Source organism: Choristoneura fumiferana, chromosome 12 (genome assembly GCF_025370935.1).
Source record: "Choristoneura fumiferana chromosome 12, NRCan_CFum_1, whole genome shotgun sequence".
Lineage (NCBI taxonomy): Eukaryota > Metazoa > Arthropoda > Insecta > Lepidoptera > Tortricidae > Choristoneura > Choristoneura fumiferana.
The window spans coordinates 12,265,791-12,285,737 of record NC_133483.1 but is presented as its reverse complement, the minus strand read 5'-3'; the positions used below and the strand labels follow the sequence as shown (position 1 = coordinate 12,285,737).

The window sequence follows — 19,947 nt, the reverse complement described above, 5'->3', positions numbered from 1 at the left end:
ACAACTTTATCTAAAAAATCTGCACTTACGGTACCCTAAATGTGAATTATTTTAACAGAAAAATAAATGTCACTCGGTAATAGGGACTTCTTTAAGAACCTATTACCGACCCAAAGACAATTGAATGGGTCGGTAATAGATTCCCAAACATTCTATTACCGAGGGTTATGCGATCATACCATCGTTAATTGGCTTAATTTGGAGTATTGTAAAATCTAATTCCGACCTATAAAAACTATAGGATAGAGTTGTGTTTGAATTACAAATCAAATATACTTATTACATCCTTGGCATATAACCAAAATTACATAACTGGTAAGTAAATATAAAATTTCATCGCAATATTTAAACAACTTGGCAAAATAACGGTTTCTATAGAAACTACAAATTCAGTATTGAAGTTTTTGCTAAAAATTAAGAGTTTGTTAACACTTTTCATAACACGGAAATAGTTTTTTAAAAGCGTGAATAGATCAAGATTGAAATAACTGTAACAAATTATATAAACGATAATTTATACCAAAAATAAAGCTTGAAGAACCAAAACTACCACTTTAACTATTACCGTGATGTACCACGGTATTACAATCAACAGTTAAAAATGGCGCCTATCGCCGCTGTATTTTATTTTCCATTTTAATCGTATTTCCGGGCCAAAAAATGTACAAAAAGTATTCAGAACTCGTACAAAAAACTATAAAAAGCCATTTAAAAACCATAACATTAGTTCAATTGCCATAAATATTTTGTAAAACACTAAATAAGATTCGAGTCTGCTTGTATGTGGTGTCACGCGTTAGTATGGCAAATCCTCTCCCGTCGGTGCCATTTCGAAAATCACGAATTGCGAGATGTTTGATTCATTCACATACACTAGCGCTAATAGATCCGTAAGTCGACTAAATAAGCTTTTATCTTGTAAAATATATTTTTTTTAAGAAATCTATCGGTTTGATTATAAAATGCGTATTTTAAATTGCCGCGGTGATGCCGTCGATTTCGATACCCCCGTAATAGGCGCCTTTACCTTAGGTATTATAATACTCTGGCAACATACATTCATGACTAGATTTATAACGGTATGAGTAACTAGCTTTTGCCCGCGACTCCCGTTTCATAAAACTCATATAAACCGAAGCGAAGCGAGGGCGGGTTGCTAGTCTAGTAATAAATATAGCCTGTGTTATTCAAAAATAACGTAGGTAGCATTTTAATGGTGAATTTTTTTTTATTTTTATAAAAATAACTTTTTTTATAGCTAAACTGACTGTAAATATACTTCCATAATATAACATTTTTTAATTCGTGTATTCGTGTAATGTGTATTAAAAAGCCTGCATTAAAGTTTTTGAACCCCTAATTGACGGTATATGGCGCGCCTGACATAAATACCGTACGAAGTCTGCAAATAACTGTAGGACTGCATAATTAAAACACAAATACGAAACATGCTTTTGTTTTTTGGCATTCCACAGAGTAAAACAGTTTGTTTTCTGGTAACGTTCTATTTTAGAGTTTTTTTTAATATACTCGTAGGTGCAATTGCCCCGTTTCCAGAGGCAAGTGCGCCTACAACCATGTTTTCCAATTTCTTGTAAAATATCGTCAAATTATTGACTGATTTGATTAAATTAAAAAAAAATGCAGTTGTAAAACAACAATTTAATCAATGTAACTAGACTTCGTAGGTCAATATTTAAAGAAATTATTTCGCATTGAAATCATGTATGTATGTATGTATGCGTAAACTCTTTATTGCACAAAATAAGTAAACAAACACAATTTACAAACAATGAGAACATAATAATATATCTCATCCCCCCACATTTTGTACATCAAAGGCGAACTTATCCCTTTAAGGGATCTCTACCAGTCAACCTTTGAATCATCTATAAAAATACTGTGGTGCACATGCCCCGACATACATACATACCTTATAAAACGCATGAAACAAAGTCACAAAACTGACAAAATAATAGGACACTTTTTTCTTCGTCAAAATCAACAGTGCTCGTGATTCTGAGTAAGAAGATCCCAAAATTGCCTAGTTCTGACAAAAAGAAAAGGATGCATTTAAAGTGAAAAATGCCCAAATAGCACAGAAAACTATGTCATTCATGTGACTTAATTGTCGATTGAATGCTAGCGCCATTTAGTAGATATTGTGTTCAAGTAATTTTTCTTCGAAAGTAATATTTTGATCGCGTGTCTGATACGTCGCCGTTTGGTCAATAAAAGTTTGTCAAGGAAAAATAATTATTAAATTCCTCGTAGGTATCAAGATCCTTTACTTTAAACGGAGTAATCGGAGTAATTAAAGATACCTTACTCCGTAATCTGTAATAGCCATCCGCTTAATTGCAAGGGTTATGTTTAGGTGTTTCCAAATTTCGTTTAACAAAAGCTCTTAACAAAAGTACCCCCTAATTCATTCAACATGCAAGCCCACACAGTGCCACACTGAACTTTTGGGTGCGGTTTTCAAAACTACTTTCACAGCGTGGGTAAACCTACGCCATCCACTAATATTATAAATGCGAAAGTTTGTAAGTGTGTTTGTTTGTTACCTCTTCACGTTTAAACCGCTGAACCGATTTAGATGAAATTCAGTACCTATAAAGGTATTTTGAGTCACGGGGAAGAATATAGTAATAAGTACAATAGTTTTTTATCCCGGAAAACCGCATAATTACCACGAGATAGAATTCTACGCGGACGCAGTCGCGGGCAACAGCTAGTGAAGTAATAAATAAGGAAATAAATTTTAAAGCATTAAGTAGGTAATTGCATCAAAAAAAGTATTGGAATAAGTACTCATTATGTCTAGACAAATTTGATCTTTTGACTCAGTAGTAATTCCTTGAAATGTTCAAAACTGTCTAGGGATAAAAAATATCCCCAGGCACTTTGAGGAGTGTAAATTTTAATGCTTATAAATCTCCTACGGTCTCCATATCCCAACCAATGATCTTGGTAGTTAAACTTCACCATACATCGCCCCGTTTTCCTTGCAGTGCTGTGCTGTGGAGTTCAACTAATGTAGTTGATCATTTCTGCAGTCTCCGTTTTGCTAGAAACGTACCCTTAAAACGGAAATAAACCAACATCTAAGATTTTTCTCCGATCCCTAAATTTCTTCGAAATGTATATTATAACAATCTCTATCCGTCTCTACTTTATCAGATCTGATAAGTGGAGGTAATAGGAATTGGTACAACTTTGATATCGTTCAATTTATTTTCGTTTGAAATATTCCGCACGAATAAACTGATGTGACATTTATTCGCTGACTTAAAATATAGTCGACGGCAAACTCGTGAGCTCCAACGTTATTATAAGCCTTCTTTAACAGTCAACAAATACGCTTCAGGACATTTTATTTGCATTTAGTTATTCAAACCAAATATGGAAAGATACTGCCTGAGGACAATTTAAAGTTTAATGCCCTTGTGAATATTTATGTTATGTTATCGTGTTCAAGTACTTAGGAATCGTCTTCAACCTCAAACCCCAAATACGTAGTACGATGCTATGAACAGTTACAAGAAGCTTAACTTATCTTTTAATGCTAATGCGGAGAATAGTTGTTAGATTAAAGGCCTGTTGAAGCTGGGTTGATTATTTGTATGACCAAAGTAAAGTGCCCAAATAAATAAAGATATTAAATAAGTTTTTGTTAAAAATTTCATGTGTGTGCGTGTTGCGGCAGCCGCCGAGTCGCGTGCTCCTGAGAGGAAGGGCTTCGAAATAGCCCGAAACATGTCGAGCTAAACTCGGTTTAAGACGTGAGTTATCCGTAATAATATCATTTAATATGAGTGAGTCTCACGGTAGTTTCATATAATTCAAGCTTTTTTGCGGACTATACTTTTTGTTGGCTGTACGTGCATTGTCACATATTCGTACCAAATTGATCCTGGCAGAAACAAAAAGATGCCACTACCAGATTATTGTATTGTCACCAAATTTACATAAGTAAGTATGCCAAATTTCAAGTCATTCGGATCACTGGAAGTGGGTCAAATTTAGCTTCCAAGATTTGACCCAAACAAACAAATAAATAAACAAACAGGGCAAGTTAAATAAAAAATTGTAAAAAAAGGGAAATAATATAAGATTTCTCTCGTATATCCCAGTATATTATGGTTTGCGGCAAGCACTTTTGATTCAGTGATCTGTTTTAGGTATAAATATTAAGTATGCTTTAAATTGCTAATTTGCTAACACCAAGTGTCCCCCCTCTTTAAAATCAAATGATAGATATATTTTGGTACTCATTGGAAAAATAAACCTATACAGCCATAGTGTTATGTGTATATGTATACATGGACCTTATTGTTAATGGTAATGGCATACTCGTACCTAAAGGTGTATAGATTTTTGTGACGTCTTGTAACGTATAAGTACATAATAATTAACATTGACTGTACTGCCGTCGAAATGCAAAAGGGCAAATCTAGCATTTTGTTAAACTCGAGAAAATAAATGTTGAAAGTTTTTTTTTGTTTCTTACTAAAAATAATACATGATCATCTGATTTTTTTTTTTTTAGATGAAAATAGATACGTTTTCAATAGTTCTATGTTACCATACATTACTTTTTTATTTTGATAAAAATGAAACTACTTAAACGGCAACTTAGGGTGTTTCGAGTTAAATTAAAAGTGTAGTAGGGTCAATAGGTCAATCAATACACGTTTAGGGGCTGTTTCACCACCCATTGATTAGTCTTAACTGACGGTCAATCGTGATGCCGTCTCTATTTGTTTTGTGCGAATAGACGGAGACGGCATCCATTTAACCGTCAGGTAAGACTAATCAATGGGTGGTGAAACATCGCCTTAGTGTAGATTGTTGCCATGGTAACGTATCCTCAATTACTTATTAAAAGTATGATTTTATGGGACACAGAACCACTAAAGGTTAGGAGGTATGACAGTTTTAAGGCAATTCCTTCAAGGCATCCTAAGCACGCTAAGTATATCACTGATGTCTCTTGAGTTACGGGACCGAATAACAACACTAAAAAGTTGATTGACCCTGTAATACCATTATGGCTAAGCCAAAATTAACGAGGCATTCATAATTTCCACGAGTTGTTTGATACACGCTGCCTGCTTTTATCTTTACCCTTTGCGTCAATAAGATGTTTCTAGTCCCTGCGAGACTTTTAAAAATATAATAATATTGTTATTCTTCAACATTTTTGTCTCCGACTTTCAATCTACAATGTCACGACAAACGCAGATAAAAAATATCTGTTCGTGGCAAACATCGAAGTGCACATTACCTAGGAAACTATCTCATCAATAACCCTCCTTCTTCGCAGTCGGGTAAAAAGACAATTTCCCGGGAGCAGAATGAACCACCGAGGGGCGATTTTTTAAATAACATGTGAAGATAATAATAATATCATTCAAAAGCGTAATAAATGTGCGCATTGCTAAAAAATGGTCACGTGAAGATAATTCCACTAGTTGAAAGAATAACATAGAGCTTTAATTGGCTACTTCTGCTAGTGTTAGTGTTAGAATTTACCAAAATGGTTGATTTCGAAAATTGCCATTTACCTCCAAATCTAATAAAGATAGATAGTAGATATTCATCATCATCATCATCCCAGCCCATATACGTCCCACTGCTGGGCACAGGACTCCTCTCAGAACAAGAGGGCTTGGGCCATAGTTCCCACGCTGGCCCAGTGCGCATTGGGAACTTCACACACACCATTGAATTGCTTCGCAGGTTTGTGCAGGTTTCCTTACGATGTTTTCCTTCACCGCAAAGCTCGTGGTAAATTTCAAATGTAAAATGTTTTCAAATGTGTAATGTTTCAAAGATAGTTATTGCCTACTAATTTTAGGCAATTAATCACGGCATTGTGGACCAAACTGACCTGTAAACAAGAATTGGTGTTCTTTTTAAAAGCATGAATAGCAGCTATTAATCCTCAAACTTGTAACGGTGGCAATTAGTCGACAAATTGTTTGTGCCGCAGGTGCCAGAAATTCAAAAAATTGCACGGTGAAATTTTAAAAGTGTGACTTTTTAGGCCAAATATGCGCCGAATATGACCTTAGTAGTTACATATCGATACCTCCTACGTATACTGGTACAAGTGACAAATTTCTGATTTTTAGTTTTTTGCAATTTTGTGATTAATATTTCCTTATTTACCTACCACAAAAAATTTGCACGGATATTCCTATTAGTTTTGGAAATAAAGTGACGTATATGAATGCATCTAACACCGTTTTGCTAATCGGTACAACGTATACTGAGGCAACCGACATGCACCACTATACGCGGCACCGATATTGTCGCGGGGCCGGGGAAGTCCAGTGTAACTGGCAGTTGCCTCAGTGTACGCGCTAGCCGTCGCTGCGTGCGGACTGTTTAAACTGTTCTACGAACAAATAATTTGATAGTATATATAAAAAAAACATGTTTTGGTCTGACAATTGCGGAGGGCAAGACCACAATAGCCGTATTTCTCATAGACAGTCATGGAAACTAAATCGAATGTGAAACCTTTTCGTGATCTATTTCGCTATGATTTCTTTGGCAAATGTATGGGATGTCAACATAACATTGGTAGTACAACGGTTCCACCCCAGTACCAGTACGTGATTCAGTTTCCTCGGCTATACCTACATGTACGCGTGCTAGAAATATAACATTGCAATATTACATTGCATTCTGGTAGTTGAGCATCCCCAAAAAGAAGGCGAAGGCATGCATGCTTTAATTAAAATGAGAACAGTAAATTTCAATATACCTACAGGTTGATAAAAAAAATCCTGTACTATACTGTAACCCATATTAGGGCTACTGATTACTAATACGATATAAGTGGGAAAACATCGAAATTAGAAAGTCTTCTTGCGACTCCACTTCCATGCAAAACTTTTTTTTTCGAATCACAGTATTTTTCTACTTGGATCATATTAGTAATTAGTAGCCCTAATGTGGTTTAAAGTATAGTACAGGTTTTTAATAACCCCCTATACACATTTTTTTTATACACACCTAAGAAATGGTACCTGGCTATGTATATGGCGAAAACGGGTAAACCGTATGAAGTTATAGAAGTTTCCCAAGACTCGGAAACAGACACAAAATTTAAATCTATTGTCAAGAAGACATTAATATATAAGGCGTATTATTAAAATTAATGATTATATCATGGATAGGGAAATTTGGAAATAATTCCGATCCGCATTGGCGAGTGCTTACTCCAAATAGCGAATTGAGAACTGTTTTAAATATGTAGTTGTGCTAAATACTTGTGATGTATAGATATCACTAAATTATATTTCGTCGTTTCATTCTTCAGATATAATATAATACCAGGTAGTCCTTTAAACCTACAGGCGACTTTTGCACAATGTTAAGAGACAATCAATTGACTATTAAACGAATATTTGTTCGTTCATTCATTCCTTCAATCTACCTTTCCTGTCAGTCCTCCATTCCTAATACCTCATTCTTTTTTCGTGCACGGCGACGAGCGCACGCGCCCATAATAACTATCCGCTACCGACACTAAATATGTCGAAACGCAAAAACCAAGAAAAGATTGATTATTATCATGCAAAGATTAAAAAACTTCAACGCGATCGTCAGCGATGGTCGAGAATTATCTACACATCGTCATCGGAAGATGAGGGTAAGTTCACTCTTTTTTTACGATAGTGATTATAATGAGCCAACATGGGGACTGACTGCGAGTCAGTAACTATGATTAATACACATCGGGGTTGACTGCGAGTCTCCAACGATGTTAAAAAAGCAGTACATACGTGCATTCTCAAGTAGAAATACACGTTCCTCTGCGACCCGAATATTTTTTCAATGTACCCTCAAATGAAAAATATTCCATAAAAATTACAATAATCACTTCGTAATTGTTTTAGATTCCGAAATCGAACAAAATGGTTCTCCAATGGCTCATGACCCTGCTATCCCTGCTATAAGCAGCGCACTACCCGCGTCAGAACATCCTTGTGAAGTACCGACGCCGCAAGAAAATGACGATTTTTCAGTTCCTGAAAATCAACCCGACGCTCACTCAGCGCCGCCACAGCCCGAACTCGACCCGGATATGTTATCGGCACTCGGGGAGTCAACAGATGATACCCCAGAGTTCGGAGAAAAGATTAACGAAAATCTTACAAAGCTTTGGCTACCCTTGCTCAAAAAACCAATGACCAGGGACAACAAAGATAAAATCCAAAAGGAATATCTCGTCCCCGATAATTGCCGCTTGTTACAAGCTCCAAAAATAAATGTGGAAATTGCAGCCGCTGTCCCCGACATGGTCCGGAACAGAGATAAAAATCTAGCAGCTATGCAACAACAGTTGGGCTCGGGTATTTCCGCTGTCAATAGAGCTATGGATATTTTACTGAAGGGTGCCGACGCCAATAAAATTCAAGCTATGAAGCATCTCAGCAATGGCTGCCGCATTCTGTGTGATCTTCATGCGTTATCTACTCAGAACCGCATAAAACTCATCACTCCTAGTTTGGACAAAACATTCTTGCAAATAATTCAAGAGGCAGAACGCGACGAAACATTATTCGGTACCAAGCTGTCCGAAAAAATTAAGGCCGCGAAGACTGTAGAAAAACAGGGGCTTCAAATCAAAAAAGCAGTTGCGAAGCTTTCTACACCTGCTCAGTCGACGAGCAATCGAGCGCCTCACTCGGGAAACTGGCCAGCGCCCCCTCGTTACACGTCGAACAGGGGGGGGCGGGGAGGTGCCCGCAGGCCGACAGTGGCGAGCACCCGGCGGACGTTCTCAGCCCCACAACCGGTCAGGACAGCTTACACGCCCAAACCGCGTGTGCAGCAGGCACAGTAACACAGGTACATGCCGGTCGACTCTGTCATTTTTACGACTGTTGGCTTAAAATCTCCTCAAATGATTTAGTCTTAGACTGGGTCAGATATGGCTACTCAATCCCGTTTAGTACAGAAGTACAACAAACCTCCGTACCAAAAAATACTTTCTCACAGAGGGAAGAAAAAGATATGGATTTAGCGATACAGAAACTTCTAGATTTAGGAGCCATATCCGAGTGTACCCCAATCAAAGACCAATATATTTCCAAAATTTTTCTCACGCCAAAATCTAACGGTAGTAAACGTTTCATTCTGAATTTAAAAAGCCTTAATAAATTTATAGCACCCTGTCATTTTAAGATGGAGGATCATCGCACGGCGTCAAAACTAATTCCCCTAAATGGTTATTTAGCCACAATAGACCTGAAAGAAGCCTATCTCCTTGTTCCAATAAATAAATATGACAGAAAATATTTACGCTTCCACTATGGAGATGTCACCTATGAGTTCACAGCATTGCCGTATGGCCTATCTGTGGCTCCTAGAGTGTTTACGAAAATTATGAAAGAAGTAATATCTAACTTGAGATCCCGCGGTCATAAATCTGTCATATTTTTGGATGATATTCTGTGCATAGGAGATAGTTTTCAAGAGTGCCTTGATAACGTAAACGCAACACTAGAGTTATTACACTGTGTTGGGTTTGTTGTTAATAATGACAAAAGCTCTTTACATCCGAAACAGACTTGTAAATTTTTAGGCTTTAACTTTGACACACGGAAGTTGACTGTGTCTTTACCAGAAGACAAACGAAACAAAATTGCACAGCTGGTTCGCAAATTCTTAAGTCTCCCTAGATGTACCATTCGAGAATTCGCACAACTAATCGGAGTTCTAACATCAGCTTGTCCCGCCGTAAAATACGGTTGGGTTTATACCAAAACTCTGGAAAGACAAAAATATCTAGAACTTTTAAGAAACGATAATTATGACACCAAAATCAAACCTTCACAAATCATACTTGAAGACCTGTATTGGTGGTTAAACAATGTTCATACATCAAATAATTTTATGAGACCTCCCGTTTTCCAGCTTGAAATCTATACTGACGCGTCTAGCTCCGGTTGGGGCGCCGTTTGCGGCGAAGATAAGGTTAACGGTACGTGGAAATCCTCAGAAAGGGAATCTCATATAAATTATTTAGAATTACTAGCTGTACACCTAGGATTGAAGAGTTTTGCTAGGGATATGACTAACTGTGCAATTTTGTTACGCGTTGATAATACAACCGCGATAAGTTACGTGAACCGCATGGGAGGCGTACAGTTCCCCCACTTGAACGAGTTATCTCGTAGCATTTGGCAGTGGTGCGAGAAGCGACATATATGGATATACGCGTCTTATATCAATACGAAAGAAAATATCGCAGACGCAGAATCCAGGAAAGCAGTCAACCCAGACACCGAATGGGAATTGTCAGACAATGCGTTTAAAACGATTGTCCAGCGATTTGGAAAACCGGAAATAGATTTATTCGCTTCTCGCTCCAACGCAAAATGCTCGAATTTCATATCTTGGAAACCAGATCCAGATGCTCTAGCTGTAGACGCTTTCACAACCAGCTGGCGTTCAAAATTTTTTTACGCCTTCCCACCTTTCGCGGTAATTTTAAAATGTCTCCGAAAGATTATTGATGACCAAGCAAATGGAATTCTAGTGTTTCCTTATTGGCCATCACAACCATGGTTCCCCCTACTACAGAGCTTATTAGACTCTGAAATAATGTTTCTTAACCCAAACAAAAATCTCCTTCATTCCCATTTCAGAGATTGCCACCCCCTGCACAGGGGACTTACCCTGGGTGTCGCGAAGCTCTGCAACAATCCTTCAGCCGAAGGGGGTCCCCACCAGAAGCGTTGACACTCATGCTGGCATCACTTTCCGATAATACATTAAAACAATACGACGTAACATATAAGCTCTGGTGGCAATTTTCCGTCTTAAACAACATCGATGCGTTTGAACCCCCTAAAACAGCAATCTTGACCTTCTTGTCAAGACAATTTAGTAAAAATTGTGCGTATGGCACACTTAATAGTCATCGATCAGCTTTATCCTTGTTATTGGGAAATAGTATGGGTTCCGACGACTGTGTAAAACGCCTCCTTAAAGGAGCCTATAAGAAGAAACCGAATGGCCCAAAATACAATTACACCTGGGACCCGCAAGTCGTTCTGAATCACATCTCTCACTGGTACCCCAATACAAGTCTAAACTTGGAAAAGATCACTAAAAAATTAGTAACATTACTAGCTATTTGTACAGCACACAGGGTTCAAACATTATCGCTTATTAAAGTTGAGAATATTATCGCTTCAAATAATGGCTTCAAGATCGGTATCACAGATGTCATTAAAACATCCGCTGCAGGCCGAGAACAACCAGTTCTCTTCTTACCTTTCTTTAGAGAAAACATATCTATCTGTCCTGCTACAACTCTCAGAGATTATATTTTTGTGACAAAAAATAAGAGAGCTGATAGCGTAGGAAACCTTTTATTAACATATAGACCGCCACACAGAGCTGCTACTTCTCAAACCATCAGTAGATGGATTAAAAATGTGTTGTCGGAAAGTGGCGTCGACGTGACGGTGTTCAGCGCGCACAGCACGCGGCACGCCGCCACGTCGCCCGCGGCGCGCGCCGGCGTCGGCGTCGCCGCCATCCGGCGCGCGGCCGGTTGGACCGACAACTCTACCTCCTTCGCCCGCTTCTATAACCGACCGACTTCGGATGAAGGGTTTTTTGCTAGAGCTGTTTGTTTACCTAGAAATAACCCTTAAAACATATAAGTATATGTCGATTATTGCTGTTTAACTAAATTAAATTACATTATGTTGAGGAAAAAATAAATACATTTTGTTCTTGAATTACTGTTTCTTTTAATTATCCACCTGGAGCAAAACTTTAAACTCTCTAAACGTCTACCTGGTATTATATTATATCTGAAGAATGAAACGACGAAATATAATAGATGATCAAACGAACTTCTCAAGCGAAGTTCGATCATTATTATATGAGTCGTTTCATTCGAAGATATAAGAACCCGCCCGCCCAAATTTTTTTCCCAAATCTTTAAAGTTTTGCAGTTACTCTGAAAATAATGAGGTATTAGGAATGGAGGACTGACAGGAAAGGTAGATTGAAGGAATGAATGAACGAACAAATATTCGTTTAATAGTCAATTGATTGTCTCTTAACATTGTGCAAAAGTCGCCTGTAGGTTTAAAGGACTACCTGGTATTATATTATATCTTCGAATGAAACGACTCATATAATAATGATCGAACTTCGCTTGAGAAGTTCGTTTGATCATCTAATATGATTGTAAATCTGTTTTCAAAATATACCTAGGTTTATTGCCAGACTCTTCTCAACAGAGGTTTTTTCGAACGGTGGTAGATTTTTTAGAGATTCATAAGTGCTTGTTACAATCTAAATTGAATAAAGATATTTTTGACTTTGACTCAATATTTCATGTCAAAGCTTGGCTTAAGCAAAGTGCTAATCAGACTCGCGCACGAAGGGTTCCATACCATCTATACAACTTCATTAGGATTAGCAAAAAAATGGCTAAAAAAATTACATTTGTTGTATGGGGGCCCCCTTAAATATTTATTCTGTTCTATTTTTTGTTATAGATATATTATATTGACTACAGTTATACATAATCTGTGAAAATTTCACCTGTCTAACTATCATGGTTCATGAGATACAGCCTGGTGACGGACGGACAGCGAAGTAGTATATAGAAGTAGGGTTTCCGTTTATACCTACCCTTTGGGTACGGAACCCTGAAGAGACACAAAAAGCTAAACCGTTATGTGGATACAAATGGGTGCGATGCGATATATGTATCACATGAGGAACCTTTCACAATAAAATACGAGTACACATTTGAACAGGAATACGAATCCATTGAATGTGCTTCCATTAATTTAAAGCACTTAATACAATTACTTTTCTTAATAAAACCATTGATATTTCAAGTGAGGTTTTTTATAAAGGTATATTTCTGTATTTTGTATAGCACGTTTAAAACATTACTAGCGGTATATTGGTACAAGTGGCATGCTAATGTTAGCGTATATTGATGCAAGTGATAAAAACGTTTATAAATCAATAGATGAAGGTAAAAGAGCATCTGTTTTATTGTTCATTGCAAGCCATATAAGTATTTCATCTAAAAATTCATATACAATATAAAAATATCGTTAGATCAGTAATCTACGCATTACGCCTATACTGGAGCAAGTGGTAATTAGCTCAGTATACCGCACAACTACAAGATGTAAAATACGCGTATAGTAGTGTATCTGCAATTTTCTCAAAAACTATAAGAAATTTCAAAATTCCATGAATACAGGTAGAAAGCAAATATTTTCTTTGGAACCAATGCAAAATTTTGAAAAGTTATATCATCAAATGAGAAAGTTACAGGTTTTGGAACCTTTGAACAGCTCTCCTGTAAATTTATGATTATGCACTTGTACCAGTATACGTAGGAGGTGTCGATATATCAGAGGAAGTGACAGATACTGTATTTCACCGTAAACTGTTAAGCAAGTTTGGACTAGGCACTTTACATGGCGCGTGTATGATAATAATATGTCGGCGGCCGAACGTAAAATCCGCCAGATTACGAAATTCCTAGGCATATCGTGAAATGGCGCCATTTCATGAATTGGCTAAGGGGCAGCCGCCATATCGGTTCTCGCACTTCGCCGGCCGCTGACGAAGCACCCTCGCTTCGCTCGCTCGGCTCGTGCGTTGTGGTCACAATTCATACTAACCACTCCTCGTTTCGCTCGTCGTACCTAAATTTTTCTTTTTTTGACATATCACGATGTGCCCGGTATAGAGCTAGGAATATCGACGAATGCATTGCTCTAATCTAATTGATCTGCCGTATTGTTTCTCAGGTCAGCGGGTCAGGTGTGATATGCCTGGCCAACTTTTAGGCATATCACGAAAAGGGCGCCATTTCACGATATGCCTAGGAATTTCGTGATCTTGCAGATTTTACGATCGGCCGCCGACATATACACGAATTGTCTTCTTATGAACGCGAGTGACACTATGAACCTTCACTAAGATTACATCCCTAAGGTTGAGTATTCAACTTTATTTGCATATTTTACGTAAATTCGCTACTTATTCATTTTAATGAATGTACTCAGAAGCCACGAAATTACTTAAACAGTTCTACATAATAATTTTCGAACACTGAATATAATTTGAGGGTGAGACCGAAACGAAATAAATCATGAATGACATGTTACATAACTTTGTTTGCCCGAATTTCAAATACCTAATTCGTTAGGCCTGATGGTAGATAACAATAAAGAACTCACAACAATTTTCCTACCATACAGCGTGATTCAATTATATTTTGCATAATTACTCATTCAAAACGGGCGGTACGGGTATTTAGACGTTATTGGCTTTCCGTTGTTACTAATAGCGACTGAATGGTTTATCCGGAGAAATAGGGCATCATGGCATCATAATTAAATTATTTACACAAGTCTTTTTCTTACTTCAGGCCTGATCTTCTAGTCTAGGGCTACCTTGTACCAGTCAAATTGTGTCATCTATTTGTTAGTTTGAGGTTAAGTTTACAAAATATTATGGTGCTCACCTTACAATCGCCATATATATTATAATGCTATACCATAAGAAAAGCGAGCGCGAAGCTTCTCCGTTTCAGCTTGGTCGAAAATGCTTTCGTATGTCTGTTCGCCGTCCAGCTGTCTGTCCTTCTAGGTCCTCTTCTGTAGATCTCATTTCCCAGCCGAAAAAATAAAAAAATGATAGGTAAACTGTACCTACGTATGAAGTTTTACAGGTAAATCGACCTAAATTTTGCCATAAGTCATATAGTGTACTCGTACTCAGTTAACCAGTAGATAGCAGGAGAGTGCTTATGATAAAACACATTTCAGTATTCGACAGCATGAATATGTACATACAATAATAATAAACTGCTAGCTGAAAGTCATTGCTAACAATCTATAGGCATGTACTTCAACCACTGTTCATTAGCATCGTAAGCAGCAGCCTTTTGGCATCTAAATTAAACAGATCAATTAAACAGATCAATCTACTTTAATTTAAATACTAAGTTTGTGCTTGATTTTTCTTTGTGATTAGGCAATGAAATATGATTTTCGCTTTGTTACACATAGATGTACGTAGTATTTGAATGCAATGTTAAAATTACAAGTAACAATAAAAATGAAATAAAAAATAGAATCGACAGTTATAAGCAGTTTTAAGATTTAAGTCACATTTTAAATGGCAATAAAAATCTTTAAAAGTTAGTACTTTACTTATTTCCTCGTTTACGCAAATGTCACCAAAATTATAACATTTTTCCACGGTTCTGAAAAACAAAAGTTTTTCCCAAAACGTGGATTTGTTCGCGAGTGTAGGAGATATACTGACATTAGGTAGGTTTTATTAATGCATATAGGTTAACATGACATCCTACGAGCTTTTGTGATTTCGGTAGTAGACCCTTTAATCTAGCATTGCAAAATATCTTACACTATTTTTCAAAGTTAATTTAATTTATCATTCGAATAACTTCAGTGCGCGTTTTTTGTTGACAATACATTTATTGCATTGTCATTAAGTCTATGTGTAAGACAAAAGAAGAAAGAACCCCGCACAAAATGATCGGTAAAAGCCGTTCGGTTGATTTGGCTGAAATTTTGTGAAAATATAGCCTTTAATACCTATTCTCATCAAGTGTGTGAAGTTGCAACTTTAATTAATGACTAGATTTTAAAATATGAACATTTTTATGTTCAATATTTTTTTACTTACATAATATTATTATTATTATCGTACGGCCTTTCAAGTTCAAGTCCTGCGTTACCTATAAAACTAAATCTAAATTATTTAGCCTGTAAGCCAGTTAGGCGGTAAGTTTAGCTTACATATAAGTTTGAACCTTCGAATGATGTTTTTTTAACCGATATTGCCACGGAAATAATAATAAACCAGGTTGCTACAGTATACGTTGACTAATAAGAATTACAGATAAGTAAATAAAATTGAACATAAAAATGTTCATATTTTAAAAACTAGTCTTTAATTAAAGTTGCAACTTCACACAGTTGATCCGAGTATTAGAGGCTATATTTTCACAAAATTTGAGCCAAATCGACTGAACGGCTTTTACCGAACATTTTGTGCGGGGTTCTTTATGTTACAAGTGAAGCTACTAATAGGTAGCGTATTTAAAAAAATATAAGTAAAACAATTTTGTTACAGTGCCCATACATCAAAACGTGTAGCCAAAGTGATTATAGTGTTTATATGGATGTTGGCGCTGTCACTGGCAGCGCCCATGGCTATGTCATGGGAGGTTATCATGGAGGAAGAACAAGACCCAGGTATCGTAAAGTGCACATGACATTATATAAGTATACTAGCAAATAATCATAACCAATTTCCTACTGATGTTTTAGTTAAAAATACATCAGTGAAAGACCCAAATCAACTTCTCTCAAAACGTTCTTAAATACATTTCAGAGAAAGAGATGGTCGGATCGGATTTAATTTGAATCATTAATCGAATTTCCTATTCCCTTAATTCAAGTTTAAGGGAATGGCGGTAAAATTACAGAAATGATAACATTTAATGGTTTAAAATAGCTTTAATCCTATACCGACTGTTTTCAACGAGAAATAAAGAACCAGTGGTTCCGTGAATCAGAAAACTAGTATTTAATAATATAAACGGCTTTTTGTTGCGTAAATGGAAAAGTCTCAGCTTTCTCTATAAACCGATATACCGCAGAGTGGTTTGAAGCCATTGGAGATGAAAGCAAAATACATCAACGATGCTCTCCTCCGCTTTCAGCGGTTTTCTATGAATGTACCTATACGCGAATAAAAATTGAGAGGCCATACTTCGCATCACACATTTTGTATAAATATCTTTACTGTATTCAATTGCTGTAAACAGTTTCCTCCACAACAGAAACGTACAAGATAATATCGCATACATATATCTAACAAAATGTTTTATTACAGTTACCAAAATGTTCTTCAAGAAACCATTCTGTGCACCCAGTGAATTCGGATCGCATTCTCTGGCAATATATCGGCTGCTGCTGTATATTTGTCAGGTGAGTTATTTGCTAGATTAAGGGATCAGATTCAAATTTATTGGTTTACAATATTTAGATCGCATCTTTATTTGTGGCCATGACAAAAATTAAGGACCTTTCGACACTTTTTAGGTAGGTACCTACTTACTTATATACTTGTACGGTGCCTGGCCAACTTTTTGTTCATTCAAAGAAAACAAGTTTCGTAACTAAAAGTAGTTTACATCCAAGAATCACAAATGAAAAATAAGTTTTCTTTCTTATTCTGTTTGACTTTGTTATTCTGATATATTTTTTTACGGTAAGATAAACAAGTCTTTGGTTGGTATTGAGCCTTATATATTATCTTTATTCTGAAAGCCTACTCATGTGATATGACGTGAAAGCCACTCAATCAAAACGACATTACATCTTCCCAGAGGAGATTCATTACTTGGTCCATTTTAAGGAAGCGAAACGAGATGCGTTGGGTATCGTCCGATGTGACCCGCAATTTATTAGGGTGATTTTTTTGCGGCAACCTAATTATGAAAGGGATACATTCGTGAAACATTCTTATTTATTAGCCAGTAAAAATACCAGCGAACCAACTCGACCAAGAGATTACTAAATTAATTCTCAACGATCACCTTTTGAAAGTGTACATAATTATGTTTTTCATTCAAATACCATGGGGACCTAAAGTAATTTATTCCTAAATATTTTTCTTATAAAACCGTAAACGAAGACAAGATTGTCTATGGTATCGGTTTAGTGGCGTATTTTATATAAAATGGTCGTAAAATTTTGCAGTGCCATGGTCATGATCAAACGTCACTTCACTCCCGGTTTTAATTATTATTCCGTGTTCTTGTTGCAGTACATCATTCCGTTGTGCGTTATAACGTTTGCGTACGCACATTTGGCGTTGAAGTTATGGGGTGCCCGAGCTCCCGGAAACGCACTGGAGATACGTGACGCGAACCATATGAAAAACAAGAAAAAGGTAAGATTCCAAGAAAATCGTGTTTCCGGCATGGGATAAAAGTCTTAAAAAAAATTACAGTTGTGTGTGGGTGAGTCGATATGAAATCTCATTATGGCCAGTTCTATAGTTTTTAGTTGCTTGTTTATTTTCAAGTAATTTAAATTTCCTCTCACATTTACTGAAAATAAACTTAGTAATATCGGTGAACCTATTTGTTCATAATGTGGCCATTTCAAATGCTTACCCGAGAGCTCTCAAAAGGGTATTTGCACCAAGTGCTACAACATAGGTAGATTCCGAATTCACCAACGATACGATAGTTTATTACATCGGCTTATTAGCTTTAGTCTCGGAAATCGGCACGAAATTGGCTCATTGCGATCACGAACTTTGATACGCACATTCTCTAGCTACATGACCTAATTCACCTCGCTCGTATAATACTACAGGAGCGTATCTGCTTACAATCGAGCAGTGATTAAACGTACAACTTCCTTTACTTTTTTTCGGTGTGTTTAAAGGGAATGAAGGCATTTCTTTTGTAGTTCACAAAGACACCATTAAATTCCAGAGACGATATACCTACTGCCAGTTAGGCGGGTTTATCTTACGTTGATGAGTTACGGTCTTCCTTTTTTATATGGAGATTTGAAATACATGATTCGCAGCCAACTGGTTTTTAGGGAGCTTTTTACGGCCATCACTTTGTTGTTATGACAGCCATATCTTTAAGGCCGAACAGAAGTTATTCTTTACTTCTTTGTCCTGAAAACGTTTAAAATCAATAAATCAAAATGCAGACGTTACCATGAATGTTATTCATAAAAATCAATCATAAAACATCGAGTATAAATCATGTTTTATATTTTTCATTCAGGTAATAAAAATGCTGGTGTTGGTTGTGGCGCTGTTTGCGCTGTGTTGGCTTCCTCTGCAAAGCTATTTATTGCTCCAATCGTTTTTCCCGTCAATCAATGAGTAAGTAAACTGCTCATTATTATTAACGTGAGTATAAATTTGCTTATGTTTAACATGCAATTACGAGGGTTGCCTTTCAAGTTGTGTCGTTTGGAAAAACTAAAGACAATTTAAGAGTTAAATGGTATTTATTGATTTTCAAAGTAATCTCCGTGATATGTAATACACTTTTTTATTCGATCAAACCAGTTTTCGAAACATTTATTCTAGTCCGAAGTCGGTTCTCCAAAATGGCCGTTTTGTGTGCCTCAATCGCTTCTTCAGGCGTCCGGTACCGTTGACCACGAAGTCGTTGCTTGATTTTTGGAAAAGTGAAGAAATCATTAGGGCTTAAGTCTGGGCTGTACGGCGGGTGTTCCAGATTTTCGACGTTTTGCTCTTTTAAAAACGCGATTGTCTGCTGGGTGGTGTGCGACCTCGCATTATCTTGGTGCAGTACTATACGACGTCTTGGGTTATTTTTTAGGAACTCGCCGATAACTTCAGGTAAACAAACAGTGGTATACCAGTCAGCATTAACTGTTTTACGGTCTTCGAGCACGATGGTGGCAACGTGGCCATCTTACACTACAAACCATTTTTCGAAGTGCTCCGTGAGCGTATTACTTTGGTCGGTTTTGGCTCATCTTGGAACACCCAAACAGTCGACTGCTGTTTAGAATCCGGATCGTAGGCATATATCCAAGATTCGTCACCACTGATAATGTCATAAACGTGTTTAGAGTCTCCTCGGTTGAATTGCCGCAGAGTTTTACGACACCATCTAACGCGAGCCATTTTTTGGTCTTCACTAAGTAAATGTGGTGTCCAGAGTGAGATCAATTTTTTACGCCTAAGTGATCATGAAAAATATACTGAGCGGCAAAAAATCTGGCCCTCAAATGTATGCAGTAATAGGTAATTTTGTATGGAGAGTGGGCCAAATTTTGTGCCGCTGAGTATATTTTGAACACTGGTCCCTGAAATGCTTAA

The 19,947-nt window shown here is 36.9% G+C and overlaps 2 protein-coding genes across 3 annotated transcripts in view; both read left to right on the top strand.

Annotated features, from left to right (window-relative positions):
- Nucleotides 1-19,947, top strand: part of LOC141433356 (RYamide receptor-like) — a 56,073-nt gene that overhangs the window by 31,885 nt on the left and 4,241 nt on the right. For both annotated transcript variants that reach the window (XM_074095354.1, XM_074095355.1), the window contains exons 5-8: nucleotides 16,189-16,310; nucleotides 16,954-17,048; nucleotides 17,890-18,015; nucleotides 18,875-18,975. In XM_074095354.1, the coding sequence (XP_073951455.1) occupies nucleotides 16,189-16,310; nucleotides 16,954-17,048; nucleotides 17,890-18,015; nucleotides 18,875-18,975 (444 nt within the window). The remainder of the gene's footprint in view (nucleotides 1-16,188; nucleotides 16,311-16,953; nucleotides 17,049-17,889; nucleotides 18,016-18,874; nucleotides 18,976-19,947) is intronic.
- LOC141433357 (uncharacterized) lies at nucleotides 7,934-11,486 on the top strand. Its single transcript, XM_074095356.1, has 2 exons — nucleotides 7,934-8,871; nucleotides 10,674-11,486. Exon 1 carries the CDS (start codon nucleotides 7,946-7,948, stop codon nucleotides 8,864-8,866), a length of 921 nt encoding a protein of 306 aa, XP_073951457.1. The 5' UTR covers nucleotides 7,934-7,945; the 3' UTR covers nucleotides 8,867-8,871; nucleotides 10,674-11,486.